Source organism: Microcaecilia unicolor, chromosome 1 (assembly GCF_901765095.1).
Source record: "Microcaecilia unicolor chromosome 1, aMicUni1.1, whole genome shotgun sequence".
NCBI classification, from domain to species: domain Eukaryota; kingdom Metazoa; phylum Chordata; class Amphibia; order Gymnophiona; family Siphonopidae; genus Microcaecilia; species Microcaecilia unicolor.
The window spans coordinates 182,503,408-182,529,603 of NC_044031.1; the positions used below are offsets into that span (position 1 = coordinate 182,503,408).

General features: G+C 51.3%; 1 protein-coding gene across 1 annotated transcript in view; it reads left to right on the plus strand.

Annotated features, from left to right (window-relative positions):
* Positions 1 to 26,196, plus strand: part of XPNPEP3 (X-prolyl aminopeptidase 3) — a 231,135-nt gene that overhangs the window by 47,521 nt on the left and 157,418 nt on the right. The window contains exon 3 of the mRNA XM_030202992.1: positions 5,370 to 5,492. Coding sequence (XP_030058852.1) covers positions 5,370 to 5,492 — 123 coding nt within the window. The remainder of the gene's footprint in view (positions 1 to 5,369; positions 5,493 to 26,196) is intronic.

Sequence of the window (26,196 nt, forward strand, 5' to 3'; positions counted from 1 at the left end):
GACAGCGGCCACCTCCCAGGAAGGCTCCCCGACTACGTCGGCGGAGGGAGCTTCGCCGATGCGGGCGAGGGAGTCTACCTCTCGACGCCCCCACCGTGGACGGGGTTCCACCGAGTCGAATAGGGCGAGGTTGCAGACGCAGGTTCGTGAACTTGTGTCTGACACCGAGGGTGAGGCCTCGTGGGAGGAAGAGGAGGACCCCAGATATTTCTCTGACGAGGAGTCTGAGGGTCTTCCTTCTGATCCCACTCCCTCTCCTGAGAGACAGCTTTCTCCTCCCGAGAGTCTGTCTTTTGCTTCCTTTGTCCGGGAGATGTCTACGGCCATCCCCTTCCCGGTGGTTGTGGAGGACGAGCCCAGGGCTGAAATGTTTGAGCTCCTGGACTATCCTTCTCCACCTAAGGAAGCGTCCACTGTTCCCTTGCACCATGTCCTGAAAAAGACATTGCTTGCGAACTGGACCAAGCCACTAAGTAATCCCCACATTCCCAAGAAGATTGAGTCCCAGTACCGGATCCATGGGGACCCAGAGCTGATGCGCACTCAGTTGCCTCAGTTGCCTCATGAGTTGTGGATTTGGCCCTAAAGAAGGCTAAGAGTTCTAGGGAGCATGCTTCGGCGCCCCCGGGCAAAGACCCTAGAACCTTAGACTCCTTTGGGAGGAAGGCCTACCATTCTTCTATGCTCGTGGCCAAGATCCAGTCTTACCAGCTCTACACGAGCATACACATGCGGAACAATGTGCGGCAGTTGGCGGGCTTGGTTGATGCTCTTCCCCCTGAGCAAGCCAAGCCTTTTCAGGAGGTGGTCAGGCAGCTGAAGGCGTGCAGAAAATTCCTGGCCAGAGGAGTTTATGACACTTTTGATGTTGAGTCCAGGGCCGCTGCTCAAGGTGTGGTGATGCGCAGGCTCTCATGGCTGCGTGCCGCCGACCTGGAGAATAGACTCCAGCAGCGGATTGCGGACTCGCCTTGCCGTGCGGACAACATTTTTGGAGAAAAAGTCGAGCAGGTGGTAGAGTCTCTCCACCAGCGGGACACCGCATTCGACAAGTTCTCCCGCCGGCAGCCTTCAGCCTCTACCTCTACAGGTAGACGATTTTTCGGGGGAAGGAAGACTGGTCCCTATGCTTCTGGTAAGCGTAGGTACAATCCTCCTTCCCGACAGCCTGCGGCCCAGGCTAAGCCCCAGCGCGCGCGCTCTCGTCAGCAGCGTGCGCCTCAGCAAGGCCCCGCGGCTCCCCAGCAAAAGCAAGGGGCGAGCTTTTGACTGGCTCCAGCAGAGCATAGCCGACATCCAAGTGTCAGTGCCGGGCGACCTGCCGGTCGGGGGGAGGTTGAAAGCTTTTCACCAAAGGTGGCCTCTCATAACCTCCGATCAGTGGGTTCTCCAAATAGTCCGGCAGGGATACACCCTCAATTTGGCCTCAAAACCTCCAAATTGTCCACCGGGAGCTCAGTCTTACAGCTTCCAGCACAAGCAGGTACTTGCAGAGGAACTCTCCGCCCTTCTCAGCGCCAATGCGGTCGAGCCCGTGCCATCCGGGCAAGAAGGGCTGGGATTCTATTCCAGGTACTTCCTTGTGGAAAAGAAAACAGGGGGGATGCGTCCCATCCTAGACCTAAGGGCCCTGAACAAATATCTCGTAAAAGAAAAGTTCAGGATGCTTTCCCTGGGCACCCTTCTCCCCATGATTCAGCAAAACGATTGGCTATGCTCTCTGGACTTGAAGGATGCCTACACACACATCCCGATACTGCCAGCTCACAGACAGTATCTGCGATTTCAGTTAGGCACACGCCACTTCCAGTACTGTGTGCTACCCTTTGGGCTCGCCTCTGCGCCCAGGGTGTTCACAAAGTGCCTAGCTGTGGTAGCAGCGGCACTTCGCAGGCTGGGGGTGCACGTGTTCCCATATCTCGACGATTGGCTGGTGAAGAACACATCCGAGGCAGGAGCCCTGCAGTCCATGCAGATGACTATTCGCCTCCTGGAGCTACTGGGGTTTGTGATAAATTACCCAAAGTCCCATCTTCTCCCAGTGCAGAAACTCGAATTCATAGGAGCCCTGCTGGATTCTCGGACAGCTCGCGCCTATCTTCCAGAGGCGAGAGCCAACAACTTGTTGTCCCTCGTCTCGCGGGTGCGTGCGTCCCAGCAGATCACAGCTCGGCAGATGTTGAGATTGCTGGGCCACATGGCCTCCACAGTTCATGTGACTCCCATGGCCCGCCTCCACATGAGATCTGCTCAATGGACCCTAGCCTCCCAGTGGTATCAGGCCGCTGGGGGACTAGAGGACGTGATCCACCTGTCCACGAGTTTTCTCAAATCCCTGTATTGGTGGACGATTTGCTCCAATTTGACTCTGGGACGTCCCTTCCAAATTCCTCAGCCACAAAAAGTGCTGACCACGGATGCGTCTCTCCTGGGATGGGGAGCTCATGTCGATGGGCTTCACACCCAAGGAAGTTGGTCCCTCCAAGAACGCGATCTACAGATCAATCTTCTGGAGTTGCGAGCGATCTGGAACGCTCTGAAGGCTTTCAGAGATCGGCTGTCCCACCAAATTATCCAAATTCAGACAGACAACCAGGTTGCCATGTACTATGTCAACAAGCAGGGGGGCACCGGATCTCGCCCCCTGTGTCAGGAAGCCGTCAGCATGTGGCTCTGGGCCCGCCGTCTCGGCATGGTGCTCCAAGCCACATATCTGGCAGGCGTAAACAACAGTCTGGCCGACAGACTGAGCCGGATTATGCAACCTCACGAGTGGTCGCTCAACTCCAGAGTGGTGCGCCAGATCTTCCAAGCGTGGGGCACCCCCTTGGTGGATCTCTTCGCATCTCGAGTGAACCACAAAGTCCCTCAGTTCTGTTCCAGGCTTCAGGCCCCCGGCAGACTAGCATCGGATGCCTTCCTCCTGGATTGGGGGGAGGGCCTGCTGTATGCTTATCCTCCCATCCCTCTGGTGGGGAGGACTTTGTTGAAACTCAAGCAAGACCGAGGCACCATGATTCTGATTGCTCCTTTTTGGCCGCGTCAGATCTGGTTCCCCCTTCTTCTGGAGTTATCCTCCGAAGAACCGTGGAGATTGCGTGTTTTCCGACCCTCATCACACAGGACGAGGGGGCGCTTCTGCATCCCAACCTCCAGTCTCTGGCTCTCACGGCCTGGATGTTGAGGGCGTAGACTTTGCCTCTTTGGGTCTGTCAGAGGGTGTCTCCCGCATCTTGCTTGCTTCCAGGAAAGACTCCACTAAGAGAAGTTACTTCTTCCATTGGAGGAGGTTTGCCGTCTGGTGTGACAGCAAGGCCCTAGATCCTCGCTCTTGTCCTACACAGACCCTGCTTGAATACCTTCTGCACTTGTCTGAGTCTGGTCTCAAGACCAACTCTGTAAGGGTTCACCTTAGTGCAATCAGTGCATACCATTACCGTGTGGAAGGTAAGCCGATCTCAGGACAGCCTTTAGTTGTTTGCTTCATGAGAGGTTTGCTTTTGTCAAAGCCCCCTGTCAAGCCTCCTACAGTGTCATGGGATCTCAATGTCGTTCTCACCCAGCTGATGAACCCTCCTTTTGAGCCACTGAATTCCTGCCATCTGAAGTACTTGACCTGGAAGGTCATTTTCTTGGTGGCAGTTACTTCAGCTCGTAGAGTCAGTGAGCTTCAGGCCCTGGTAGCCCAGGCCCCGTACACCAAATTTCATCATAACAGAGTAGTCCTCCGCACTCACCCTAAGTTCTTGCCGAAGGTTGTGTCGGAGTTCCATCTGAACCAGTCAATTGTCTTGCCAACATTTTTTCCCCGTCCTCATTCCTGCCCTGCTGAACGTCAGCTGCACACATTGGACTGCAAGAGAGCATTGGCCTTCTACCTGGAGCGGACACAGCCCACCAGACAGTCCGCCCAATTGTTTGTTTCTTTTGACCCCAATAGGAGGGGAGTGGCTGTAGGGAAACGCACCATATCCAATTGGCTAGCAGATTGCATTTCCTTCACTTACGCCCAGGCGGGGCTGGCTCTTGAGGGTCATGTCACGGCTCATAATGTTAGAGCCATGGCTGCGTCGGTAGCCCACTTGAAGTCAGCCTCCATTGAAGAAATTTGCAAAGCTGCGACGTGGTCATCTGTCCACACATTCACATCTCATTACTGCCTGCAGCAGGATACCCGACGCGACAGTCGGTTCGGGCAGTCAGTTCTTCAGAACCTGTTTGGGCTTTAGGATCCAACTCCACCCCCCGAGGGCCCTGTTTGTTCTGTTCCAGGCTGCACTCTCAGTTAGTTGGTAAATTTTTTAGGTCAATCTCAGTTATGTCCTCGCCGTTGCGAGGCCCAATTGACCATGGTTGTTGTTTTGAGTGAGCCTGGGGGCTAGGGATACCCCATCAGTGAGAACAAGCAGCCTGCTTGTCCTCGGAGAAAGCTAATGCTACATACCTGTAGAAGGTATTCTCCGAGGACAGCAGGCTGATTGTTCTCACAAACCCGCCCGCCTCCCCTTTGGAGTTGAGTCTTCCCTTGAAGTGTATTATCTTGCTACATACTGGACTGGCCGGCTCGAGCCGGTTTCGGGCGGGAAGACGGCCGCGCATGCGCGGTGCGCATGGGCGCGCGAGGACTAGCAAAGGCCTTTGCTAGTAAACTTTCCGATGGAGGGGGCTGCCGAGGACGTCAACCCATCAGTGAGAACAATCAGCCTGCTGTCCTCGGAGAATACCTTCTACAGGTATGTAGCATTCGCTTTTTTAGCGGACCTCAGTATGAGGGTCAAGTGATATTTATCTCTCTAAATCACTCTGAACTGTCCAAATTCGTCATTGGTCCATTATAAATTTTTTATGTTCTTGTATGAAATCTTCTGTATAACTTTCTGTAGAGAAACGCCGTTCTTCCTTCATTCGATATTAACTAATATAAATTCAAACAGTAAAGATATGCTGTCACTTAGCTTGACTTATTGGCTGTAGAAGGTTATTAGCGCCCAACATGAGTCGTGTTTTGCCAACTCGTGGCTTTATCAAGGATCAAACCCTCCTCTTTTCTTAATTCCAAGCCATTGTATGCCAAAGTATTCTTTAGAAGACTCAGATATACAAGCTTATTTTTATAGAGGTGATTATATTAAGATTCAAGCATTTATGGCAGCCATTGAGCATGCATAAGTGCTCATGCCTAAAGTTAGGCACATAAGTGTGGACTTATACTAGTATTCTGTTACAGCAGTTGATATGGAATTTATGCTCCATGCACATCATCCCGGCACCCAACTTTAGGCAATCTATAGAGAATTACCTCTTAAATGTTATTTGAAAGATTTTCTTGGTGTACAATTTCTCTGATAGCTTCTTGTTTTTTAACTTAGCCTTTGGGTGTACATCATGTCTGCAGCAAAGGTTTTCTATCCAGTCCACTCAACACAGGAAATTGCCAGGTCGATATTTGGGCCAACCCAGCCCTGCCACTCATCCCCATCTCCTGAATCCAGGTAAGAAGCTTTTTCTGGCAGAACTTGCTATGTGCATGGAAGGGGGAGGAGGGTAGGGATCTGCCTTATTAATACAAACAGAGCAATTGGGTTTTGAGGATGGAGTTTAAGTGGGGTGAGGAGGAGCTTTGTGGGCCACATCACCATGAAAATTCAGTTTGTCCCACTTACAAGTTCTCATCGATCCTAGTAGTCTGTACAGGATAGTTTTGGTCAGGTGGCTCACTTAGGATCAAGTACATCCTGCCAACCTGCTTGTACCTGATCCTCTTGTTACCAGAAATAGCTTGAGGTAGAAGGTGAGGATGTGTAATGTACATGGGGTATGGAGGAAAACAGGGCCGGTCCAACCCGGTAAGCGAGGTAAGCATGACAGGAGGGTGCCGACGCGCCATGTTTCCTTGTCATCAAGCAGATGAAGCCATTACGTATGGGTTATGTCCATCAACCAGCAGGGGAGATAGAGAGCACTCAAACTTTCACAGTGCCCTCTTGGCCAGCTAGCTCCACTGCCTCTTCAGTATTCTCTATCTCCCCTAGCAGGGTGGCTGCAGCTTGTTCGAGCTCCAGAAAAATCTGCCGGGAGGTGGTTCCTGGCTTGCCAGTTGTTAACCGGGGTGTTGGAGGCTATAGCAGCCTCACTTTAAAGGCACATAGGTTAGCCCTTTCCCTGCCTTACCCATACCTCTGTGGATGTGGACATATTGCCTTGCTTTCCCTGTCCTTACCCACCAACAGTGGATGCAGGCATATAGGTTCGCCCTTTCCCTGCCTTTCCCACTCATCTGAGCCTCCGGAGTCTTCAATACCTCTGCTTTCCTCACAGCTTTAAAAAAAAAAAAAAGTTGCGTCGCGTTTTTAAACGCAGAGACGCTGGAACAGAGGTTTTTGACCTGATTTTCAGCAGGATCGTAGTTGTACACTAGATCCTTTGAGGTAAGAGTGTTTTCCAACTCCTCCGGGGTGGGCCCGCGATCGGGGCGATTTTGGCGTGAAACCGCCATCTTGGATTTTACCACTGTTTTTCGGCGATGGCTGCGGACAATGTAAAGCGCTGTTCCTCTTGTGGCAAGTGCAAATCAGCAGCAGGGCTCTGTAAATCGTGCTGTACTGGCGTAGGAGCCGGCCCGAGCATGGCGAGCAATGTTTCTTCCCGCTCTGAGCTGGCAGCGGGCGCCATTTTGCTTACACCACATGGCGCGGCCTCCGTGGACACGGAGAGACCTGAGCCGGGTGGGGCACCTCGAGATGAGGTTATTTCAGGAGTGGCTAGCACCGGACAAGATTTGGGTGCCCAGGGTGAGATTTCCTCCCCGGATTTTGTGCTTTTGCTGCATAAAGCATACATGATGAAAAGAGCCCTTCCTCAAGGGTGGCCTGAGGCTCCTCTGATTGCCCCCCCCCCCCCCCCCCCCCCGATGGATTCTGGCCTGGGACTGCCCAGTGAGGCTTTTTTCCGGGATGCTTGGCCTAAAGATAAGCGCAGAAGGGTTAATTCCCCTTCAGATTGTGGTGCACCTTTTTCCCCCCGCCGTGGTCGGGGTGTGAGGATTCGGAGAACTCTGACAGACGTTCTTGGTCTGAGGAACCAGAGTCAGGTGCGGATTTACCACAGGATCTGGATGATCCCTCCGCGGTGAGGATTTTCCACCGTGATGAGCTGCCAGCGCTTATTTCAGATACCCTGCAGGCCCTCTCGATTGAAGATCCTGACAGTGGTATGGCCTCCTCGGGTAATCCCAGGATGGCTAGTACCAAGAAAGCTGCTCGGGCATTCCCTTTGCATGACTCCATCCTAGAGCTTGTTTCGGCTCAGTGGGCTGACTCCGAGGGACCTTTGAGAGTTTCCAGGGCTATGGGGCAGTTATACCCTCTGCGTGAGGGACATATGGCTCGTTTTCAAATGCCTACAGTGGATGCCCTAGTCACTGCGGTGACAAAAAGAACTACCCTCCCTGTTGAAGGAGGTGTTGCCCTGAAGGATGTTCAAGACCGTAGGCTGGAAACAGCATTGAAACGGTCCTTTGAAATTGCAGGTCTCACTGTTCGGGCGTCTGCATGCAGCTGTTATGCTGTTAGAGCCTGCCTAGCTTGGCTGCAACAGGCAGTGACTCAGCCCGGAGATGGAGCGGAGCCCTTCTTGGATGTGGCTCCGCAGATGGAGGTGGCCTTGTCCTTTCTGGCTGATGCCCTTTATGACCTTGTCAGAGCTTCGGCTAAACAAATGGCAGTAGCAGTGGCGGCTCGCCGTCGTCTGTGGCTACGACATTGGGCAGCGGACATGGCCTCTAAGCAAAGGTTGGTGAAGTTGCCTTTTCAAGGACTTCTCCTATTTGGTGAGGAGTTGGAGAAAATTGTGAAAGGCCTGGGTGATCCAAAACCCCAGCGCTTGCCCGAAGATAGGCAGAGGCCTTCCTTTAAGGGCCAGGCGGTCCACTCCTCGTACAGACCTCACTTCCGTGAAGCTAGAAGGTACCGCCCGGGGCGTTCTGCTGGGTTCACTTCACGTGCCCGTGGTCAGCAGAGGAACTCCTTTCGCTCGGACAAGCGTTCCGCAGCAGGTGGCTCAAGACCAGGAGTTCAGGGGCGACCCTCTCAATGATGGTGCGCCGGCCCTCTCCTCGATGCCTGTCATCGGAGGACGGCTTTCCCTCTTTGTCGAGGAGTGGGCCAAAATTTCCTCAGATCAGTGGGTTCTGGACCTGATCAGAGATGGATACAGAATAGAATTCAACGCCCCAGTAAGAGACGTGTTTGTGGAGTCCCGATGCGGTTCTGCCGTCAAAAGGGCGGCGGTGGAGGAGACTTTTCAAGGTCTGATTCAGTTAGGGGCAGTGACCCCGGTGCCTCCCGCCGAGCAAGGCTGCGGCCGATACTCCCATCTACTTTGTGGTGCCACGAAAAGGTGGGTCCTTTCGCCCTATTCTGGACTTAAAAGAAGTGAACAAGTCCCTGAGAGTGCGGAATTTCCACATGGAATCCCTGCGCTCCATCATTGCGGCGGTACAGCCAGGAGAGTTTCTCACGTCTCTAGACCTGAAAGAAGCTTACTTGCACATACCGATTTGGCCCCGCACCAGAAGTTTCTGAGGTTTGCGGTGTTGGGAAAACATTTCCAGTTCAGGGCCTTGCCTTTTGGCCTCGCCACAGCTCCCCGAACCTTTTCGAAGGTAATGGTGGTAGTAGCTGCTTTTCTCAGGCGAGAAGGTATCAGGGTTCACCCGTACCTAGACGACTGGCTCATCAGAGCAGACTCTGCAACAGAGAGCTTACAAGCTACAGCCAGAGTGGTCTCAGTACTGCAATCTCTAGGCTGGGTTGTCAATATGGCCAAAAGTCACCTGTCCCCTTCACAATCTCTAGAGTTTTTGGGGGCCAGGTTTGACACAGTCTCGGGCTATGTGTTCCTACCCGAGCTAAGGCGGTGCAAGCTTCAGAATCAGGTCCGTCTGCTCCTGAGGATGCCCCGCCCGCGAGCTTGGGACATTGAACAGCTGCTGGGATCGATGACAGCCACGATGGAAGTGGTACCCTGGGCGAGAGCGCACCTGAGACCTCTACAGTATTCCCTACTCCGGAGATGGTCTCCTATTCTCAGGATTACCAATGCAGACTTACTTGGCTCCCTGCGGCCCGACTCAGCATGGAGTGGTGGCTCTCGGACAGCATGCTGCGGCAAGGAATGCCGCTGACGCTCCCCGTTTGGTGCCTGGTGGTAACAGATGCCAGCCTGAAGGGCTGGGGCGCACACTGCAAGGGGAAGCATGCCCAGGGTCTATGGACACCCGAGGAGTCGGAGTGGTCCATCAACCGCCTAGAGTTGAAAGCGGTGTTTCAGGCGCTTCTGGCCTTTCAAGTGACCCTGGAAGGATTGGCTGTCAGAGTGATGTCGGACAACACGACAACGGTGGCCTATATAAATCGACAAGGTGGAACAAGGTGCAGAGCACTAGCCGCGCAGGCCGAACTGATTTGCCACTGGGCCGAGCTGCATCTTCAGTGTCTGTCGGCAGCTCATATTGCAGGTCAGAGCAATGTGCAGGCCGATTATCTGAGCAGGCATCAGATCGATCCAGCAGAATGGAATCTGGCAGACAAAGTTTTCCTGCAGATCTGTGCCAAATGGGGCAAGCCCGTGATGGATCTAATGGCGACAAGTGCCAATACCAAAGTCCCGTGCTTCTTCAGCAGACGGAGAGATCCTCGCTCGGCGGGGTTGGATGCCTTGGCTCAACCCTGGCCTCCGGGTCTACTTTATGTGTTTCCCCCATGGCCCTTGATAGGGCGCCTGCTCTTGCGGATTCGGCTGCACCCAGGAGAAATGGTCCTCATCGCCCCGGATTGGCCAAGGAGACCTTGGTATGCAGACCTTCGACAGATGCTCCTGGAGGCTTCTCTGCCGTTACCTCTGGTACCGAACCTGTTGACTCAGGGACCGGTAGCCATGGAGGACGCCGGCCGCTTTGGTCTTACGGCATGGCTATTGAGAGGGCGCAATTGAGGGATAAAGGTTATTCCAATAAAGTTATTTCCAGTCTCCTGCAAGCCCGCAAGCGGTCCACTTCCGTGGCTTATGCCAGGATTTGGTGCCTGTTTGAGTCTTGGTGTGCTTCCAGAGCCATTGCTCCAATGCGGGCTCCTGTCTCGCCGATTCTGGACTTTTTGCAGGAAGGTGTACAAAAAGGCTTGGCCTATAATTCCCTGCGGGTGCAGGTGGCAGCGTTGGCCTCCCTTCGTGGTAAGGTGGAAGGCGTGTCTTTGGCTGCTCACCCAGATGTGGCACGGTTTCTTAGAGGGGTGCTTCGGCTCCGACCTCCAGTGCGAGCACCCTGTCCAGCTTGGAACCTGGGGCTAGTTTTGAAAACCCTGCAGGCATCTCCTTTTGAGCCGCTTCGGCGAGCATCGGAGAAAGATTTGACACTGAAGGCCGTTTTTCTGGTGGCCATTACCTCGGCGAGACGGGTGTCAGAGCTCCAGGCGCTGTCCTGTAGAGACCCATTTCTGCAATTTTCAGAGTCTGCAGTCACGGTTCGGACCGTGCCTTCCTTTATGCCTAAGGTGGTTTCAGCCTTTCACCTAAACCAGCCTATTTTCTTGCCCTCTTTTTCAGAGGAAGAGTTTCCAGAATCTTTTGGGCAGCTGCACCTTTTGGATGTGCGCAGGACTCTGCTGCAGTATCTGCGAGTTACTAACTCTTTCAGGACTTCTGATCATCTGTTTGTTTTGCTATCCGGTTCTCGCAGAGGGTCTCCAGCGTCTAAAGCCACTATTGCCCGCTGGCTCAAAGAAACTATCTTTTCAGCTTATCTGCTGGCCGGCAGGGTTCCGCCTGTAGCCTTTAAGGCACATTCTACTAGAGCGATTTCTTCCTCTTGGGATGAAACTGGAGCACTCTCTCTTCTGAAGGAATGGATCCTCAGAAGCTTAGCTGAAATTGGGTGGTGGAGCAGTTGGGGGGACGAGGGGGGTGGTTGGGAGGCGAGGATAGGGGAGGGCAGACTTATACGGTCTGTACCAGAGCCGGTGATGGGAGGCAGGACTGGTGGTTGGGAGGCGGGTAATACTGCTGGGCAGACTTATATGGTCTGTGCCCTGAAAAGGACAGGTACAAATTCAAGGTAATGTATACACATATGAGTTTGTCTTGGGCAGACTGGATGGACCATGCAGGTCTTTTTCTGCCGTCATCTACTATGTTACTATGTTCAAGAGATATGCAGTGCAGCAACATGGGCTTCTAAGCTCTCCTTTGCCCGACATTACAGGCTGGATGTGGCTGCCAGGAGGGATGCGCGTTTTGGTGCACAAGTGCTAGTGCGTGGTGTGGCTTGTTCCCACCCTATCTAGGGATTGCTTTGTTACATCCCATACGTAATGGCTTCATCTGCTTGATGACAAGGAAGGGAAAATTAGGTTCTTACCTTGGTAATTTTCTTTCCTTTAGTCATAGCAGATGAAGCCATGAGCCCTCCCTGTATGATTGTCTGTTTGCTGTGAATCTGTTTTTCAGGTTCTGTTCTAATTTCCTGAAGTTCCTTCCTTGGGAGAAAGTTGGAAAACAATCTTCAGGATTCATGTTCAGTTTAAATTTAGGAGGATGTGTTCATTCCCTCCAGCATGTTTTTTTTGGAGGATGTGTTGATTCTCTCCAGGAGGCGCGTGTGTTCCCCTCCAGTTCTATAAATAGGAGGATGAGTTCATTCCCTCCAGTGTGTTGGGAGGATGTGTGATTCCCTCCAGGAGGCGCGTGTGTTCCCCTCCACTTATACAATAAGGATGAGTTTATTCCCTCCAGGAGGATGTGCATTCCCTCCTTTATGAGTTCATGCCCTTGTGATGGGCCATCGTTCGCTGTGAGGAAAGCTCTTGTGATTCCCATTGCGGTTTGCCATACTGCTTTGGAAGCTTCAAATACTGAAGAGGCAGTGGAGCTAGCTGGCCAAGAGGGCACTGTGAAAGTTTGAGTGCTCTCTATCTCCCCTGCTGGTTGATGGACATAACCCATACGTAATGGCTTCATCTGCTATGACTAAAGGAAAGAAAATTACCAAGGTAAGAACCTAATTTTCCCTTACCCTCGCCGCTTACCTCAGCTGCTGGACCCCGACAGCAGCCCTGCCTTTGGTTTCCTGCTCCGGTACCCGCGCCACCCGGGGCATTTAAATCTTGTATTTAAATTTACCTCTGACATTGCAGCACCTTCGCAGCATCAGTGAACGCGCTGCTGCCCAATGTCTCTAGCTTTCCCTTCGCTCGTTCGTTCCCTCTCAGTGTCCCGCCCTCGCAAGGAAATGACGTCAGAAGAAGGCGGGACACTGAGGGAATGAACGAGCGAAGGGAAGGCTGGAGACATCGGCAGCAGCGCTTTCACTGATGCGCAGCTGCTGCGACGTGAGAGGTAAATTTAAACACAAGATTTAAACCAGAGAAGAGGGTGGGCAGGTGGACATGGGAGCCGGAGGGCAGGGGAGAGAGGAGCATTGATCGATGGACATGGATGGGAGGGCAGGGCCCAGGGAGAGAGGAGAAATTGCTGAACATGGAGGGGGGAGGGGAGGGAGGAGAATTGCTGGATATGGATGGATGGAGGAGGGAAGGGGAGAGAGGAGTATCGATGGACATGGATGGGAGAGCAGGGCCTAGGGAGAGAGGAGAAATTGCTGGTCATGGAGGGGAGGGAGGAGAATTGCTGGATATGGATGGATGGATGGAGGGGGGCAGGGGAGAGAGGAGCATCGATGGACATGGATGGGATGGGAGGGCAGGGCTCAGGGAGAGAGGAGAAATTGCTGGACATGGAGGGGAGGGAGGAGAATTGCTGGATATGGATGGATGGAGGAGGGAAGGGGAGAGAGGAGCATTGATGGGCATGGATGGGAGGGCAGGGCCCAGGGAGAGAGGAGAAATTGCTGGATATGGAGGGGAGAGCAGGGGAGAGAGAAGAGAACTGCTGGATATGGATGGATGGAGGGGGGGCAGCTGGGGAGAGGAGAATTGCTGGATATGGATGGATAGATGGATGGAGGGCAGGGGAGTTGCTGGACATGGGTGGATGGAGGGGAGGGCAGGGAGAGAATTGTTGGAAATGGATGGAGGGGAGGAAAGACAGGAAGGAGATGCACATGGATGGAGGGGAGGGAAGACAGAGGAAGGAGATGCACATGGATGGGAGGGGAAGGGAGAGAGAAGAAATGCTGGACATGGATGGAGGGGAGGGAAGACAGAGGAAGGAGATGAGATGAGGGAAAAGGAAGAGAGGAGAAAAACTGCACATGGATGGAGAAAATAGGCAGAAGCTAGATCCACTGGACAGTCAAGTCTGCGGAGAGCCCAGCTTTTACTTATGGATATAGAGCAAGAAATGAAGAAGAAAGGAAGAAAGTCAAGAAATAAATGGAAAGGAGGAGAGGAAGTGACGTCACGGGAGCGATGGCAGCCTAAATGCTGAGCTCCTGACTGCCCATAACAAAAACGGAGCGATTCCCTACCGTTTAAAGAGACTAATGAGCGGAAATTTGGTGGCGGCGAGCCTCCAATAGTGCAGACGCTGAGAACACGGCTGCGAAGTGCCCCGACAACAGCAGATTGCAGATCCATACTTTGCACGACACGGGAGAGCGGCCTAAACACCAAATCCTCAATAAGAAGGGAGGGAGAGAGTTTCGTCCGCTGGTCCCGTGCTAATCAGTGGAAAAGAGGGACTGATCGTGGATCTTCTGGTGCGGCGGAGCCAGAGAAGACATGGAATCGAGCGCTGCAGCAACGAACCTCTCCCAATTCGCCTACACGGGAACCACGAGGCAAATCAATATGGCGGCCAGTGAAGAGGAAAACGCAACAAGCAGGGAGCGGAGATGCAATCCCTCCACAGAGGACATGTTTCCAACTCCAGATAAGATAAGTAGAGAGGAGGAATCTCTTCCAGAGCTGCGAACTCTGCTGCATGAAATTTGCTCCGATTTAAAAACAATGCGAGCTGATCTAGCCAAGATGGGGGCAGATCTCAGAAGCGAAATTAAAGAGCTGGGGCACAAAGTTGAAGAAACGGAGACCTGGCTTGAGGAACAGGCAGAGACTCTGGGGGCCTTGGACCGGAAAGTGACTGAGATAGACAGGGCATGAAACTATAACCGACAAGATAGAGGACCTAGAAAACAGCAGTCGGCGGAATAATCTCTGGTTTCGGGGGCTGCCGGAATCTCCCACCTATCAAGATAATGAAACAGTGATCCAGCAGATAGTCTGTGCACTGGTGGCAACCCCTGAATTGCCTCTAGACCCCGAGCAGGTACTATTGGACTGAGCCCATAGAGCCTTAGGGGCAACAAGGAATAACCTCCCCAAAGACATTATCGCATGTTTTCGTGATTGTAAGCTAAAAGAACGTGTTTTCCAGGCAGCCCGCCAAAAACAAGACTTCAAATGGGATACATATAAAGTGGAGATATATCAAGATTTGGCGTCAGCTACGCTGAAGAGAAGGGCAGACTTGAAACCGGTCACTAGAAGACTAAAGGAGATGGGGATCCGCTATAGATGGAGACACCCTTTTGCATTGATCTTCTATAAGGATGGGAGACAACACCAGGTGAAAACGATAGCGGAAGCCCGAGAACTGTTACCCGAGGATGCGACAACAACAACACCCGCACGTACGGGAGAGATGCGCTCACAGACGACCATGAGAAACTACCCGAAGTGGCAGAGGACAGGCCATAAGTGTCTCCAGCGCCAACAATTGGCTGGGCGCATCACCTGAGAGGAAAAAAAAAAAAAAGCGCCTGGGGTAATGAGAAAGACTTGGTTCCTATGAGGCTGATATTGTTAGGTTTATGTTTGGGGGAATACAGCATATAGGGGAAGGTGGGAGAGTGGAGGGTCCACCTAAGGGGAAAAGTGAATGTGGAGAAAGAGAAGGGGAATGTTGCAACATAATAAGGAGTGGGTAGGGAATAAAGTTGCATCATGTAATTAGAAATGGGTAGGGGGGGTCACCGCCTCTCTATAAAGCACCGTCTTTGAGATGAAGCGGGTGCTCTGGATTTGGGGAAGGGGGATGAGGGGGGAGGGATGATTAGAGGGGGGAGGGGGGGAATTTGAACCAAAAGGGGAGGGTTACAAGGTTGGGGAGGAGGGGGGTCAAGATGTTATAATTTTACATAATGGTGATGATTACGTTGAAGATATATTACTACAAGTTATATGATGTTTAAATGTATAACTGTAAATGTAAGAGGCCTTAATACACCACAAAAGTGTAGACAGGTATTTAGAGAACTGGTTCGGCAAAAATCGGATGTAGTGTTCCTCCAGGAGACTCACCTGCAGAGGAACCACGAGCATCTGATGAAACATAAGAGGTTTCCCATTGTTCACTGTGCCTCCAATATGGCTAATTAAAAAACACAGGGAGTACTGATTGCACTGTCGGGATCCCTCCCATGGCAAGTACACACAACAGTAAAGGATAAAATGGGACACTATATATTGTTGACAGTTTCACTATATAATAAACAATATACCCTGATATGTATATACGCTCCCAATGTGGGACAGAGGGAGTTCTTAGAGGCAGTGGGAAAGGTGATACAAGGAGAATTACTGGTGGGAGGAGACTTTAATCTCACGATAGATCCTAAATTGGATAATTCGGGAGGGAGAGTAGAATATACTAAAACAGACAGAAAGGCCTTCCTACAATGGATGGCTCGGTGGGACCTAGCGGACCTATGGAGAGAGAGACATGGGACAGAGAGAGATTATTCCTTTTTCTCCCCAAAACATAATACATACTCACAGATCGACTATTGGATGGGAGGGGGAGCGATACGAAACAACATTAAACACGTGGAGATAGAACAATGTAGCTGGTCCGACCACTCGATGGTGATATTAGAAGTGGCCGGGAGGATGGGAAAAACAAGGAGGAAAATATGGCGTTTAAATGAAGCAATCCTGCTAGACCCCCAGAATGTCCTAGAAATCGAAAAACATATAAGAGAATATATACAGTTTAATGATGAAGTGAAGCCGGCTAGTCTATGGGAGGGTCTGAAGGTAGTCATAAGGGGTCAACTCATAGCAATGCAGGCTCATATTAATAAGAAAAAATTAGATACAGAAAACAATCTCAGGAGACAGATAACAAATCTAGAGAACGCTCATAAAAAAGACCCAGCAGATAGCAAAAAAGTAGATGAAATACGCCAACTCAAAGCGCAACTCAATGAATTACAATTGGCGGATATAGCCACACAATTAGAGCAAGTGCAACAAGAGCATTATGAATTCGGAAACAAAGCAAGCAGATTATTGGCCAGTAAGCTTAAAAAACAGACGCAACGCAATTACATATATAGCATACATAAGACCTCAGGGGAATTAACAACACAAACAGAAGAAATAGTAGAGGTGTTTTGGGATTTCTATAATCAATTATACCAAGCAGAACAAGACATAACAAGGGAGGCAATGGAACAATATTTACAAGATCTTGATTTGGTTAGAGTGACCAAAACAGAACAGGAGGCTTTATCAAAGGCTATAACTCTAGAAGAGATTGAAGAAACAATAGTAGACCTCCCAAATAACAAATCCCCTGGACCTGATGGTTTCCCCACCAGATTTTATAAAAGATTTGCAAAAGCACTGGCTCCTATATTGCTGAAAGTAATTACCTCTTTTGAGGACACGCAAGAGCTGCCATACTCATGGAGGATGACAGAAGTGGTCATACTCTTAAATCCAGGCAAAGATCCGCTCCAGTGCGGCTCTTACTGACCAATATCTCTTCTGAACACTGATTATAAGATTTTTACCAAAATAATGGCACGCCGCCTCCAAGAGATCATGCCACGACTGGTGCACGAGGACCAGGCTGGCTTTATTGCAGGGCGCCAAACGCATGACAACATTCGGACACTACTCCACATTATACAGCAGGTACAGGAGGAGAGGACACCGACAATAGTTTTTTCGGTCGATGCCGAAAAGGCATTTGACTGAGTAAATTGGGATTTTCTCTTTGCTGTAGTGACCCAGATAGGCATAGAGGGACGATTTTTGGCATGGCTGCGACTGCTGTACACGAAACCGATGGCGGTACTAAAGATAAATGGGACACATACTAACTCATTAGAGCTGCATAGAGGCACAGGACAAGGCTGTGCAATCTCCCCATTGCTATTTGCATTATCTATCGAACCCCTCGCTAGGATGATCCGAGCGCACAAAGACATAAGGGGAGTGGTTCGTGGGCGGCGGGAACGTAAAATAATGCTTTTTGCTGATGATGTCCTCCTGACACTAACTCATCCAATGCAATCAATACGGGAGGCAATGGAGGTGATGGCCCGCTATGGGAACATGTCGGGTTTCAAAATTAATATAAATAAATCAGAGATCTTAAATCTTACAGTTGCACCTAGGGAGGTACAAGAGATAAAGGACAAATATCCGTTTATATGGGCAAATAAGTCAATTCGCTGCTTAGAGATACAGGTCACCCCAGAACTAGGGGGTTTATATCAAGCAAATTACCCCCCAAAAATGAAAGAACTCTTTGAGGAATTGGATAGGTGGGAAGGTCTCACCATCTCGTGGCTGGGAAGAGCCAATGCCATAAAAATGATACTTCTACCCAAGATCTTATACCTGTTCCTGGCCATCCCGGAACTTATCCCACAGAATTTCTTCCAACAGCTAAATAGGAAAATGTTTGCATACAACTGGAGAAAGAGACCTCCTAGGGTAAACAGGACCATTGTGTTTCAAACACCCACAGAAGGAGGGATGGGAGTACCAAACTTCTATTTGTACTATCAGGCAGCCCAATTGCGAGTATTAGCGGAATGGACTCCCAGAAACAATAAAAAGTGGTTGCACTGGGAAAGATCGTGGCTGGGCACCCGCTTTATAGGAGATACATTATGGAGACAGGGAACCGAAATTCTGTCTATAGCTAAAAGGGCTCCAGTGGGGATTAGCCTTCTACTGGATACATGGCTCCGGATACGCCGGAAAGTCTTTCTGGAGAGAAGATACTTTCTACAAATGGCCATATGTGGGGCTCCGGGATTCCCATTAGGGGAGACAGAGAACATATATAAAAGATGGGCTCACAAAGGGTTATATATGCTGGGCCAATTATGGAATAACGGGGGAATCAAAGACTTTGAAGAACTAAAAGAGGAATATGATTTAGAGGACCGGTAAATGCCGTTCTACCATAATTTGAGGAACTTCATAAGAAGGCGGGCAGGAGAGGAACTGGAACTCGCAGAAACAGCACTGGAGAGGGCAATTAGAGGAGGAGGGGGCAAAGGGGCGGTGACAAGATTATATAGGGCACTATTAAAACTCTCCACCCCTCAAGACCGCTATATCAGACGATGGGAGGAGGTTCTTCACCAAACATTTACAAGGGAAAGCTGAGTGAAGGGAATTAGATACCTATTGAGGACCTCCATCACCCAGTCGGTGGTCGAGAATGGATATAAAATATGGTACTGGTGGTACTACACACCAGATAGACTACAAAAGATTTACCCTAAAGTATCAGCGAATTGTTGGAGAGAGTGCGGTCTGAGAGGCACATTTATACATATATGGTGGGAATGTCCCAAGATACAGGAATTTTGGACTCAGATCCGAACGATGGTTTACCAAGTAACAAAGATAGACTATCCTAACCGGGCGGAATATTGCTTATTGCATTTCCGCCCTGGAAAATGTAAGACACATCAACATAAAATGGCTAGCCAGATTTTTGAAGCAGCCAAATTGACAGTGGCAAGGGCTTGGAAACAGATAGAGATGCCACAAATTCAAGCTGTAAAAATTAAACTTGATTATTTGTACCAGATGTCAAAACTGACTGCACTGAGAAAAGGCCACTTAGGATCCAACAAATTTGGCAACCATATGAACAGATGAGAGAATCTAATACATCATCACATTAAGTGTGGGGGGGGGGGGAGGGGGAGGAATGGGGGAGGGATTGTTAGAGTTGGTTTGCAAACTTTATTATGGAAGAAGAAGTTATTAAGTTGTACACATGTTGACATTTGCAAATCTGAATGGTTGTAACTATTATCTAATATAATAAAACGCACCGTGAACGTTCTAATGAGGACAACGTTCTGAAGCCATCTGACGTCACTCCCTGGCTGTAGGGTTCGTGGCGTTCGTGGTGTGAAGCCACCCAGCCGTCTCTGCCCCGCCCTCGCGTCAAACGTCATGACGTCGAGGGCGGAAACAAAAACAAACAAATCCGGCAGCGCAGCGTCAGGGAAGGAGGCGGCGCTCCCGACGTCTCCAGCCTTCCCTTCGCTGTGTTCCGCCTTCTTCTGACGTCATCCTTGACGTCAGAAGAAGGCGGAACACAGCGAAGGAAAGGCTGGAGACGTCGGGAGCGCCGCCTCCTTCCCTGACGCTGCGCTGCCGGAACCGCCACAGAGGTAAATTTAAAAAGAAGAAGAAAAAAAAAAATAAAAATAGGGGAGAGAGAAGAGAATGGGCAGTAAAGTTGAACAATGGGAGCGGGAGGGCAGGGGAGAAACGACAGCATGGATGCGAAGGGGGGGAGCATGGATGCGAAGGGGGGGAGAAGAGGGCGGGCCAGGCTGGGATATGGGAGAGAGAGGAGCATGGATGCGAGGGGGGGTCATGGAAGGGAGAGAGGGGACTTGCTGGAAAAGGATGAATGGAGGCGGCAGGGGACAGAGGAGAATGGATGGGCATGGATTGGGAGGGCAGGGCTCAGGGAGAGAGGGGAATTGCTGGAAAGGGATGAATGGAGGGGGCAGGGGACAGAGGAGCATGGATGGGCATGGATTGGGAGGGCAGGGCTCAGGGAGAGAGGGGAATTGCTGGATAGGGATGAATGGAGGGGACAGATGGGCATGGATGGATATGGATTGCAGGGCAGGGCTCAGGGAGAGAGGGGAATTGCTGGATAGGGATGAATGGAGGGGATGGATGGATATGGATTGCAGGGCAGGGCTCAGGGAGAGAGGGGAATTGCTGGATAGGAATGAATGGAGGGGATGGATGGATATGGATTGCAGGGCAGGGCTCAGGGAGAGAGGGGAATTGCTGGATAGGGATGAATGGAGGGGACAGGTGACAGATGGGCATGGATTGGGAGGGCAGGGCTCACACTCTCTCATATACAATGTCTTTCTGACTCTCACTCTCACACACTCTGTCTCACACTGTATCACATTCACACTCTATGTGCCACACAGTCACTCACACACTCGCTTGGTCTCATACACTCACTCTCACAGAGAATCTGTGTCTCACACACACTCTCTCTCTCGCCCACACACACACACTCTCTCTCACACTGTGTCTAACATACACACTTGCACACACTCACATTCTCACACTCACACCCAGACTCACTCTCTCTCTCTCACACACACACACTCACACTTTCACTCTGACTCTCAAACAGTCACTCTCACATACACTCTCCCAAACATACACACTCCGAGGAAAACCTTGCTAGCGCCGTTTCATTTGTGTCAGAAACGGGCCTTTTTTACTAGTGTTAAAATATAATAAAGAAATTAATAAATAAATAAATGGAAAGGAAGCCCTGGAAACGGAGTTAAGAGGACAGATAGCAGCAGAATCAGACACTGGGCCAGTATGATCAGAAAAACAAAGTCACCAGACAACAAAGGTAGAAAAAAATCATTTTATTTTCATTTTAGTGTTTGGAATATGTCCACTTTGAGAATTTACATATGCTACATCTGCTATCTTGTTTTGCAATGTATAGTAGCAATGTGCTTCTTTCTGTTTTTCTGGTATTGTGCTGCATGCAGAGTCTAACTTCTTAGGATTTCAGGTTAATTTTTGAAGAATTTGAAGAGGGGCTATCTCTGTTCTGCATGTGTGACTGCAAGGCCAAGTGTCTGAATAGGGATCTGTTTGTTAGATTCAGAGATTTTGCTAACGCATTGTTTTTCAGAGTTGGCAAGACTGTCTGTTCTCATAATTCATGGTCTGTATGCTAATTTGGTTTGTGTCATTTTGAGTACAATAGAGCTGTAACAGTTTACAGAAATTATTTATAATGAGAACAAAAAAACACGTTATTTTTCTCCTATACTGGTGTAATATTTTCAATGATGCCATGGCTAGTAAAAGGGGTGTGACTACTGTAGGGGTGGAGCCATAGTGATCCCACCCCTGGATGGGTAGAGGCACCTACTAATAGGCTGCAGGAGGGCGCCAGAAATCCTAGGACCGGCACTGGAGGAAAATGAAGAAAGGAGAAGGGAAAGGTACAGAGGAAAAGAGGACAAAAGGTGACTGTTTCAGTGGGTAAGTTTATATGAGTTGGAGATTGCGGATGTGAAGAGTCTTATCTGGTTTAGAAGAGGAAGCAATGTGAGAGGGAAAATGATGCACACATAGATAAGAAAAGATAGAATGAGGAAAATAAGTCAGAAAACAGACAACAGCACAAAGGGGAAAATACAGACAATCCAAGTTTTCTCCAAGGACAAGCAGTTTAGCAGGTGTACACAGTATAGGTGATATCCGCAACAAAGCCTTGCCAGGAGTATTACTTCAGCTTTGATCTCTCTCAAAGATTTTAAACAGCCATACCACCTACAACTGTTGTGCAGGATCACCTCAGTCTTCATCTTTCCATAGAGCAAGCCAGTTGCTGGTCACCAGAGATCACTTCAAACCTATTTTTTTAATTGCAGTGTTTTTGCTTATTTTCTATGTGCTTCCTCTAAATTTCTTTAAGACCTGTCTCTGCCGTGCCTTTCTTATTCCCATTAACGCCTTACGTTATTAATCATTTTTAAATTTCCTTTCATTTTTTCACAGTCTACCCAGGGTAGGCCTGTATTCCTTGTCATCTGAAGCTTCACCATTCTGAACATGTGGGTGTTATCCCATCCTACCAGCAGATGGAGGTGGAGCAAAGGCTAGGCTTTTCTAGTGAACTCACCAGTATAACCTGCTGGTGCTCTGTGAAAGTTCCAATATTTTTCTCTACCTCTAGCACAGGGCTTCTCAACCCAGTCCTTGAGGCACACCAAGTCCCATTGGGTTTTCAGGAGATAGATTGGCATGCAGTTCCTCCTTGGTATGCAAATCTATTTCATGCATATTCATTGTGGATAGTCTTAAAAAGAACAGATGGGCAAGCGGTCTGCTAGTCCCAGTAAAATGGAAGTTGAAGAAGCAGACATGGTGGAAGATGAACTTACAAGTCTTTCTCCGAGGACAAGCAGGCTGCTTGTTCTCACTGATGGGTGACGTCCACGGCAGCCCCTCCAATCGGAAACTTCTCTAGCAAAGTCCTTTGCTAGTCATCGCGCGCACCGCGCATGCGCGGCCGTCTTCCCGCCCAAAACCGGCTCGAGCCGGCCAGTCTTCTTTTGTCCGCACTCGGTACGGTCGTGTTTCGCCGTGTCGAGCCCCGGAAAGTCGACCTCGCGCGTCCAAATTTATTTTGACGTGTTCTTTTTCTTCGGAAAAGTCTTTCAAAGTTTCGGGAAGTGCTCCGGAAACCCCCCCCCCCCCCCCGGGTTTCGGGCCAACCCCTTCCCGTACTTCCAGCTTTTTGCCCCGATAAGTTTTCTTTCGTCGTCGGGGTAGGCCTCTTTTCGGCCTCGGTCGAGATTTTCTCCCTAAAAAAATTTTGGTGCTCTTTTTCCGTCATTTCGGCTTTTGATTTCGCCGGCGTGATTTTTCCGCCCATGACATCGAAGCCTTCCAGCGGCTTCAAGAAGTGCACCCAGTGCGCCCGGGTAATCTCGCTCACTGATAGACACTCGTCGTGTCTTCAGTGTCTGGGGGCCGAGCACCGCCCTCAGAACTGTAGTCTGTGTTCCCTGCTTCAAAGGTGGACTCAGGTAGCGAGATTAGCCCAGTGGAACGTGTTGTTCTCGGGCTCTTCATCGGCATCGGCACCGGGATCTTCGAGTGCATCGACGTCGTCAGCGTCCAGACCATCTTCCTCGGCCGCCACTGCATCGAGTGCATCGAGGCATCGGGCCTCTGCATCGGCGCCAAGGTATCGGGCGACTGCATCGACGTCGGTGGTACCGGGACCTCGTCTGCTGATGTCGTCGGACGGTGGTGCATCGTCAGGAGTGCAGGTGAGGGCTGTCCATTCCCCTGCTGGTGGCGGTGAGCCTTCGGGTGGGTCTCCTCCTACCCTGAGGGCTCCTGCGGTACAGCCCCCCCGAGACCGGCCTCGGCCCCGAGGAAGCGACGGCTGGATTCTACGTCCTCCTCGTCGGTGCCGGGGAGCTCCGGTGACATGCTTCGGAAGAAGTCGAAGAAGCATCGACACCGGTCTCCTCCCCGCGTCGGCACCGAGAGCTCTGGGTCGCCGAGGGAGTCGGCACCCAGCAGGCATCGGCACCGAGAGGACCGCTCACCCTCTGTTCAGGAGGTGTCGATGCGCTCCACTCTGGACAGCCCGGAACAGCCTCCTCGCCCGGAACAGGTTCTGACGTCGACGCCTGCATTGACCTCTTTGCCTTTCTCTGCAGCCGCTCTGAACGAGAGCCTCCGGGCCGTTCTCCCAGAGATTCTGGGAGAGCTGTTGCGCCCTTCCCCTCCGGTACCGGCGGTGCTTGCGCCTCCGGTACCGTCGAGCGTGGCGCCGGCTGGCCCATCGCCCGGGGTGAGGTCCCCGACGTCGGTACCGCGTGCGGTGCCGACTGCGGCCACCTCCCAGGAGGGCTCCCCGACTACGTCGGCGGAGGGAGCTTCGCCGATGCGGGCGAGGGAGTCTACCTCTCGACGCCCCCATCGTGGACGTGGCTCCACGGAGTCGAGCCGGGCGAGGTTGCAGACACAGGTTCGTGAACTTGTGTCTGACACCGAGGGTGAGGCCTCGTGGGAGGAAGAGGAAGACCCCAGATATTTCTCTGACGAGGAGTCTGAGGGTCTTCCTTCTGATCCTACTCCCTCTCCTGAAAGGCAGCTTTCTCCTCCTGAGAGTCTGTCTTTCGCTTCCTTTGTCCGGGAGATGTCTACGGCCATCCCCTTCCCGGTGGTTGTGGAGGACGAGCCCAGGGCTGAAATGTTTGAGCTCCTGGACTATCCTTCTCCACCTAAGGAAGCGTCCACTGTTCCCTTGCACCATGTCCTAAAAAAGACATTGCTTGCGAACTGGACCAAGCCACTAAGTAATCCCCACATTCCCAAGAAGATCGAGTCCCAGTACCGGATCCATGGGGACCCAGAGCTGATGCGCACCCAGTTGCCTCATGACTCTGGAGTTGTGGATTTGGCCCTAAAGAAGGCTAAGAGTTCTAGGGAGCATGCTTCGGCGTCCCCGGGCAAAGACCCTAGAACCTTAGACTCCTTTGGGAGGAAGGCCTACCATTCTTCTATGCTCGTGGCCAAAATTCAGTCGTACCAGCTCTACACGAGCATACATATGCGGAACAATGTGAGGCAGTTGGCGGGCTTGGTTGATGCTCTTCCCCCTGAGCAGGCCAAGCCTTTTCAGGAGGTGGTCAGGCAGCTGAAGGCGTGCAGAAAATTCCTGGCCAGAGGGGTGTATGACACCTTTGATGTTGCGTCCAGGGCCGCTGCTCAAGGTGTGGTGATGCGCAGGCTCTCATGGCTGCGTGCCGCCGACCTGGAGAATAGACTCGCAGCGGATTGCGGACTCGCCTTGCCGTGCGGATAACATTTTTGGAGAGAAGGTCGAACAGGTGGTAGAGCATCTCCACCAGCGGGACACCGCATTCGACAAGTTCTCCCGCCGGCAGCCTTCAGCATCTACCTCTACAGGTAGAAGAATTTTTGGGGGAAGGAAGACTGTTCCCTATGCTTCTGGTAAGCGTAGGTACAATCCTCCTTCTCGACAGCCTGCGGCCCAGGCTAAGCCCCAGCTCGCTCTCGTCAGCAGCGTGTGCCTCAGCAAGGCCCCGCGGCTCCCCAGCAAAAGCAAGGGGCGAGCTTTTGACTGGCTCCAGCAGAGCATAGCCGACATCCAAGTGTCAGTGCCGGGCGACCTGCCAGTCGGGGGGAGGTTGAAAGCTTTTCACCAAAGGTGGCCTCTCATAACCTCCGACCAGTGGGTTCTTCAAATAGTCCGGCAAGGATACACCCTCAATTTGGCCTCAAAACCTCCAAATTGTCCACCGGGAGCTCAGTCTTACAGCTTCCAGCACAAGCAGGTACTTGCAGAGGAACTCTCCGCCCTTCTCAGCGCCAATGCGGTCGAGCCCGTGCCATCCGGGCAAGAAGGGCTGGGATTCTATTCCAGGTACTTCCTTGTGGAAAAGAAAACAGGGGGGATGCGTCCCATCCTAGACCTAAGGGCCCTGAACAAATATCTCGTAAAAGAAAAGTTCAGGATGCTTTCCCTGGGCACCCTTCTCCCCATGATTCAGCAAAATGATTGGCTATGCTCTCTGGACTTGAAGGATGCCTACACACACATCCCGATACTGCCAGCGCACAGACAGTATCTGCGATTTCAGTTGGGCACACGCCACTTCCAGTACTGTGTGCTACCCTTTGGGCTCGCCTCTGCGCCCAGGGTGTTCACAAAGTGCCTAGCTGTGGTAGCAGCGGCACTTCGCAGGCTGGGGGTGCACGTGTTCCCATATCTCGACGATTGGCTGGTGAAGAACACATCCGAGGCAGGAGCCCTGCAGTCCATGCAGATGACTATTCGCCTCCTGGAGCTACTGGGGTTTGTGATAAATTATCCAAAGTCCCATCTTCTCCCAGTGCAGAAACTCGAATTCATAGGAGCTCTGCTGGATTCTCGGACGGCTCGCGCCTATCTCCCAGAGACGAGGGCCAACAACTTGTTGTCCCTCGTCTCGCGGGTGCGAGCGTCCCAGCAGATCACAGCTCGGCAGATGTTGAGATTGCTGGGCCACATGGCCTCCACAGTTCATGTGACTCCCATGGCCCGTCTTCACATGAGATCTGCTCAATGGACCCTAGCCTCCCAGTGGTTTCAGGCTGCTGGGGGTCTAGAAGACGTGATCCACCTGTCCACGAGTTTTCTCGAATCCCTGTATTGGTGGACAATCTGGTCCAATTTGACTCTGGGACGTCCTTTCCAAATTCCTCAGCCACAAAAAGTGCTGACAACGGATGCATCTCTCCTGGGATGGGGAGCTCATGTCGATGGGCTTCACACCCAAGGAAGCTGGTCCCTCCAGGAACGCGGTCTACAGATCAATCT